General features: G+C 43.0%; 1 protein-coding gene across 1 annotated transcript; it reads right to left on the reverse strand.

Annotated features, from left to right (window-relative positions):
- Positions 1 to 269: 269 nt before the first annotated feature.
- On the reverse strand, positions 270 to 3,037 carry barx1 (BARX homeobox 1; the record flags this gene model as incomplete). Its single annotated transcript, XM_079184071.1, has 4 exons — positions 270 to 431; positions 813 to 897; positions 1,416 to 1,710; positions 2,833 to 3,037. 4 exons carry the CDS (start codon positions 3,035 to 3,037, stop codon positions 270 to 272), a joined length of 747 nt encoding a protein of 248 aa, XP_079040197.1.
- Positions 3,038 to 7,774: the final 4,737 nt, after the last annotated feature.

Consider the following 7,774-nt stretch of genomic DNA (forward strand, 5'->3'; position numbering starts at 1 on the left):
AGTTCACCACGAGGGGAGCGCGTGGTAAAAAAACAACAACAACAACAACACGCGGCTGCTGGAGGATGTCGGCGCGTGTTAACAATTCAGGCTATCCTGCAAAGGGGCCCGCGAGCCTTCTTTGGAGCCTGCGCGAGACGGTCCAGCTAAAGAAGCACCGGCGCCTTCCTGCTCCATCCGGTAGAAGAAAAAACAAAAATCACGCCAAGTGTCCCCGGATGCTCTGCACGTGTGTAGAGCCTGGAGTGTCCGCGCGGCCCGGGGAGGGGTCACTCCTCCTGAGCGTTCTCCGAGTGGGAGCTCGATCCTTCGGACTGCCGGTCGGCGGCGGTTCGCTCCTGTTCGGAGAGCTGCTCGCTGCTGGGGATGGAGTTCTTCTTCGGGCGGCCTTTTGGCTTGGTGGGGGACTCCAGGCCTCCCCCCTGCAACACCTGCGTGTTCAACATGAGCAGAGAAATCATTTGATGATGTACGTTCACATAAAGAAGAAGAAGAGGGACTCACACCAACACATACAACACATACAGTTACAGTCTATCAATGTAATCCAAATTAAATGAATGACAAATGTCATCTGATCTCCTAAAAAGGTCCCAAACAGGCCTTTAAATCATCTCCAACACTGTGATGCATTCACTCAACTATAGGTTTTCCATCAACATCTGTTGAAATAACACAAAACAGACTACTAGCTGTTTTTGTCTTTTTGTTCAGGCCTAACCTCATATAAAATGACCACTACCGCATCATCATCATCATCATCATAATCGTAATCATCATCACCATCATCACCACAATGAGGAATAACTTACAATTTTCTTCCATTTCATCCGTCTGTTCTGGTACCATGTTTTCACTTGCAGCTGACTGAGGCCCAGAGACTCAGCCAGGTCTATTCTGTGAGGAACAGATACATCAATACGATCAATAACTCCACATCGAATCATGCTGCTTGAGCTTTGTTTCTATTGTCTGTATTATAGACACATGATCAGTCGCTTCTAATAACTCAGCATAATAAATTATTTTAAGTATTTTATGCTGACAGGGTTACCAATTGCTGCTTGCAAACAATTTCCCTTTGCATTTTGATAAACCCCTAAATTAAAACATTGCCTGTTGTTGTGAAAATGTTGGCAACATATTGTAGTTTGGTGGGTAGTTTTTTTGACTCCACGTGTTTGCACTTGATTAATTTTAGAGGAACACAATACAAGTATTTCAGCATTGCAAAGAAGACTTTAAAACATAATTGTAGGGGGAAGCGTTTACAAAAAATATAGGCCTAACATTTTACGGTTAATAAGGAAAACAAATCAATTAATAATATATATATTAAATAAAATAGTGACAGTTATTTCGAGTCAAAATGTTGGCTATAAGGGCGGTAAAATCAACCAGTCTCGCAGACCCACCTATCGGGCGTAGACAGATACTTCTGCTTCTCGAAGCGCTTCTCCAGCCCCATGAGCTGCAGCTCGGTGAACACGGTGCGGCTCCGGCGGCCCTTCTTGCTCTTGCCTCCTCCGTCGGCCCCGTGCTCCAGCTTCCCGCGGAGGTGCAGGTCCAGCGGCAGGTGGTGAGACGCCGGGCCGCCGATCTGCAGGCCCGATGCCGCGGACAGGAGCTGGGCGCTGAGCGGGGAGCCGAGCGAGCAGGACAGCGGGGACATGGGGAACTTGAGGAGGCTCGTCTGGTCAGCTTTTAGGACTGGAGGGACCGGGGGGGGGGGGGGCAAACACACGGAGAGGCTTGTTGTTAGTATAGCTCAAGTTACTGCTAGCTAGTTTAGGTTAGCTTCAGGACGGGGTTAGACCAGTCTGATGGGTGTGTGGTTGTTCCATCGGCGCCACACACATTTCTAACGACAGACTTCAGGGCCGATTTCTATTACTCTCGGTTATATGTCACCTATATATGAATATGCAGTTAGGTTAAACTAGCAACAACGATGGGGCCTCATGTACTTGAATGCCCTGAAACGTTTTGAATAGACATGTTGTCATGTTATTTCTTTAGTATTGTGTTCTATTCAAAAACAGATCTATGCATCTGTATTTTTAATAAGGCAGGAACCAGCTGGATACAAACTATAATTTCAGCTGTTTACATGTAGGCCTAGATCAATTTTAACATCAGTTCAAGTGGGAATATGTTTAATGATGAAGTCAGTAAATAAATATCAACAAAATAAATCTACAATATACAAATATGAATGCAGATGACTTATTATAACGCTTGGCCACATCATATTTTGAAAATATTTCTTTTTAAACATCAGTAAATAATACAACATTTAGAATCATTTTGTTCTTTTTATCCACTGATTATACTGAAACCTGACCGAGAATCCACAATTTACTTATTCAACTTAAACATATATATCGTATTTTATTTTATTTGAATATCATTTAATTTAATCGTGTTTTCTTCCCCCAAGTACAAACAAAATGTAACGTTTCCTATTATATTCAATACACTTGAATTGGCCCCGGTTGTCTCCTTTAACTGACACATTTACTCGATAATGTCGGTTATATGTCACTCTTGCATAATTGTTGCAAATCATTAGCTGCAATTCGATTTTTTTTTTTAATCCTGCATGTGTCAAAGGTTTAATTATTTTCCCTCGAAAGACTCTTTTTTATTCAGGAGCAAAATACGCATTTTAAAATGTTATATGCATGTACAAATAATTTTAATTTAAATCTGTGTTATCCTTATTAATACTATATATTTACAAATATTACATATATTATATTATTATCTATTATCTTCAATTCTCTCACATCGCCACGTTCTACTCATTCATCGCGCACAGCCGCCTCTTACCCAGATGGTTATGGAAAGGCCGGGCGGACAAGAGTGCCTGCACCCCAAATTTAAGCAGCTCCCCGGCCGGAGCCGACGCTTTGTGCTCCGGGTGGTCGGTCAGGATCTCCTCTATCATGAAACTCCTGTAGCGGTGAGTCCTGTGGTCGTGCAGCGGAGCCTCCGGAGCATAGTAATGCGCCCCAATGTCCAAATGATGCTGCATAGTCTGGCCGTGCGCTCACCCCAAAATAGACACCGAGCGCGTGCACCGATTATCGCTCCCTGCAGTGGCCCAAGCCAGCTGTCACATTCCCGCTGCAGAGCCTCTGTAGTCCGGGGATCGAGACGGTGGATCAAAGTTATCCTCCAGGTGGGGAGAAATATCAAGCACAGGCTGCGGCACGGCTTCTCGCGTCCCGTGTCGGCTTTCACGCGTTACTTCGGGCCGGGTTTGGTTCTTCTTGGAGAAGAAGTGTGGAACCAGGACCGAACCTTTGACCGAAAACTCCCGAAACCGGCTGCGTTCATGCCCACTCCGCTGCTGCTGTGTGTGTGTGCGTGTGTGTGTGCGCGCGAGCGGCGGAGATCGGGAGCTAATCGTCAGCCGCTGAGCGCGTCACCTTGGCAGTGAGCGGAGGAATACGACTTTGAGTTTTATGGGTCTCGTCGCGGAGCTCCGCCTCCTCTCGGGGCTCGTCCGCTCGGAGCCAAAGTTACACGCAAAGCCGCACTTGTCCTGCATGGATTTATATGCAAAGGGAAGAAAATAAGGACGGACACTTGAAATGTCCTGCAGGCGACTTATAAATCATTTTGACGATGGCAGGTTGTACAAGAAGCGTAACATTTATTTTCTACAATTAACACTTGTACTCATGAAGGGCATTTAGAAATAGCAAGGCACAAAATGTAAACCATACTTTGGTGTTTACTTTTTTACCATTTCACTTAAGATTCCATAACAATTTTTTTTTATTTTTCCAACACTGACAATGAGGAAGTTCTGGGTATGAGAATGAGAATTAATATAGAAACAACATTTTAGTGATTTAGAGGATATATTAGTGTTCCACTTCAGTCTGCCAGGCGCCACTGAGGTAAAGGGAAAACATGTATTCCTAGAGGTTAAAGACAAAAAAACACACCAGAGCACACCGGATTTGTTTCCCCCTTTGTGGTTATTTGCCTCAAAAGATTGTGAAACATCTCAGGGCAGCTGTGAGAAGAGCTGAAAACCTTTTTTACATTTGAAATCTCATTTTGTTGAACCCTTTCGTTCACATGACAGTTTACAGCCGACTAAACATAACTTGCATCATCACTGAACACGTTGGAACTAAACAACGCAACAACAAATGGTTTCCAATATAAGCAGCATATAATAACATGTTGTAATGGGATGCACAACTGGCCTATTGCAGTTGTAAGTGTGAGAGTATACCTGCTAAATGATGCAGTATTGTTCCAGACCCCTTTAGGGACATGAGTAAAACTCTGGAGAACAGCGTTTCATAAAAAAAACACTCAAGGTTTCATGGCCATACGTTATCCATTAAAGGAAAGAGCAACATGAAATATTAATATATTTTACACTGACATGACGTAACAAAGGCAGATATTTTAAACTATTTTTACTTTGAGGAACTTTCATTTTGTGTTTTGATTTTGGCCTCCTCTGTGGACAATAGTGGTAGTGCTTCAGAGCACAAGAGTCCCTTTAGAAAACCTCTCATGTTACTGCAGCAGGGTCTGACAGTCTGCTCCTCTCAGTCCTGGTTCTGGTTCTCACGTGCCTCCCTTCCCTCCAGGGGGTCCAGCAATACGGCCTGGGCCTCCAGCAGCGTGGAGTCGGTGTTCTTCCAGTGGGGACCGAAGGGGCGGAGAGGAGAAGCTCTGCTCCTGGAGGAGCTGAGCTCTCCTCGTCCCGCGGGAGCTTCCGAATGCAGGTCGAGGGCGGAAGCAAAGCCGGGATCTGGGTCTGTCTACGGTGGGCTGGTCTCTGCTGGAGGATCTGGGTCTGTCTACGGTGGGCCGGTCTCTGCTGGAGGATCTGGGTCTGTCTACGGTGGACCGGTCTCTGCTGGAGGATCTGGGTCTGTCTACGGTGGGCTGGTCTCTGCTGGAGGATCTGGGTCTGTCTACGGTGGGCTGGTCTCTGCTGGAGGATCTGGGTCTGTCTACGGTGGACCGGTCTCTGCTGGAGGATCTGGGTCTGTCTACGGTGGGCTGGTCTCTGCTGGAGGATCTGGGTCTGTCTACGGTGGGCTGGTCTCTGCTGGAGGATCTGGGTCTGTCTACGGTGGGCTGGTCTCTGCTGGAGGCCCCGCTGAAGTCTGAGCTGAAGGAGTTTCTGGTGAACCTGCACGATTTCATCTGATTTCACCAGAATCCGACCCGATGGCACCGATGACGAGCATTAAGAATAACTCTATAGAAACAGACCATCTTCTCACTGACGGACTCGTTTACTGATGGAGGTCATAGAGGATCAGGACTAAACTGAGACTGTTTTAACGAGATTTAAAGTTCCTCACAGAAACTTTAAGTATACAGAACAGGAGAATCAGGGGATAAAAGTCGTATTGATCATTTTAATTTGTTATCTTAGCTCTTGATACAATAGTGTCCTGAAAAAATAAATAAAATCACGAATCCTCCAAAATAATGTACATTATGTCATGTTGTGTGATCAATCAAACATTTGTGTGTAAAACTCATCTGGTCTTCAGGAACAAGTAGTAAATAACGGATTCGTTCAATTTGTTCATATTTGTCACAATCGGCTTTTCCTCTCCAGCTGGCTTTCTTTGAGCACGTCTGCCCCCGCTGGTCACTTCTCAGACTGCAAGGACAGTTTCCATCATCATCGCCACTACAGCAGTAGAAAGGAATGAATTACACGATACCCAAATAGAAGCAACATGTCTGATTAAAGAGAATAAATGTGTTTTCTCATCTTAAAGTACACCAACAGTGTATTTGCAGCTCTCTGGGTCATACCTCTGTTAATTGCACCAACAACATTGATCAAATCTTGCAAATCCTTTGACATTCAGTCCATTTCGTACTTGTGCGGGAGATATTCATCGACAGTGTTGTGAACTATATGATCAGGCCAATATGTTGCTTTTACATGTTTGAGTTCTGTCAATGTAATGTGTTCATTATTTTCAAAAGTCATTATTGTCAAAGTCAGAAATATTGTAAGCTTCATGTGAGACAGACCCACACACCACCTCTCCCTCCCATCCAGAAACATGTCCTCCAGCATTCCACCCTAAAGTGATATCATAACAAAAAGAAACAGAATAGTTAGAAAGACTACATGGTTAGTAGTTTTAGAGATTCCATGAGTGTTATGGAACATCTCATGGCATATGTTATAGTTTTCCAAAGGAGCACATGAATTAACCGCATTAATTCACTGAGTAATATTCAGGGGTTCCTCATCATTCCACTTAGATTGAATGCTTCTTTTTACAGCAGTAATATAGACCAACAACAACCCTTTATCCTTTGGGAGGGGAGATTTTGGTCAAGTTCCCTAAATACAACGTATATTTCTCTTAATAAAACTTTTTCAAGAATATCCCGAATCTCCAGGCATCACCATCTGAGCTCAGAACAACACTTCGATAGGTGTTTGATGAACATCCTCGCAAATCTCCACTGAATGACTAAGAATAGGTTTAGTGAATGTCTCAATATGTTTTGACGTGAAGCAGTAAGGGAGGAGGGGTCTTGTATCTTGACAATATGGCCTTTTGGGTCCATGTGGGACGATGTTGCCTATAAACCTATAACACAGGGGCCTAATCTGGGCAGAAATATAATTCTGGGTCCATTACTGTTGGAAGTATTGGAGTATGAAAGATAAATACATACAAGGCAAGAATAAATTGTCATTTTAACATCAAACTTCAATAAATCAGATCAATGTACTGATTACAGTTATACAGATATGGTTATGGATTATCATGCTGTTTCTATGATTGTCTATACACTAAACTCAAAACTTCTCATGACAATAATAATAGAAGAGGTTTCTTCTGCTTATTTTGAAAAAAATTGAAGAGGGATTCAGTGAATATAAAATCTGCATTTACCTCCAGATCCTCACTGGGAATCAACACACGTGTAGATCTCAACATCGTGTTCATACAAAATCAGATCTATGTTTTCTACTATGAGTCTGACAATTTTTAAATAGTGTTATGTAAGAAAAATTGAGTTCAATCACTGCAGAAATAGAGTCATCACATTTTTTTTTTCAATTGTGTATTTTATACTGATGTATATCAGTATAAAATATATATCTTTTTTTTTTTTTCCTTTGCAAATCAACAGCATCATTTTAATAAAACAGCCACTAGGCTGCACCAGAGGACCTCAGACAGAGATGCACGGAGCTGTCGCCTCTCTGTCAGCAGTCACAGACCGCACTGCTTGTTTTACAGATTAGGAAGAAATGATTTTCTCTGAGAGGTAATTAATGACCTCAGCGTGGAATTCAATCATACCCACAGACACACACGATTCTCTAATGCGTTAGGATGACCAAGACGAGATTTAGTCTGTGAAACAGTTGCAGTATTTTTTAACGGATAACTGGGATTTAAAAAATATTAAAGAAAAATAATAAAAGAGAACGAAAAATAAACTTAAGCGTAAATAATAGGCCTTCAAATGAAGTTATTACAGGGCTGTGTGCTCAGTGTGTAAACTTCCACCAGCACCAAGATGTTCTCTTTTTAATTTATCATGGAATAAAATGATAACACAATTTTATTATCACAAACCCCTTCAGTATTTTTCAATAAGATAAGGTATCGACAGTACGACCATTACAACGATGCTAACTGAGCTCCGTCTGTGGTCACGTGACGTAACGGCACCGGTCTATGACTACATGTCAGGATGCTAAGTTAGCTAGTGAGCTAGCTGCACTTGGCGGACCAAA

Source organism: Pholis gunnellus (assembly GCF_910591455.1).
Source record: "Pholis gunnellus genome assembly, chromosome: 3".
Lineage (NCBI taxonomy): Eukaryota > Metazoa > Chordata > Actinopteri > Perciformes > Pholidae > Pholis > Pholis gunnellus.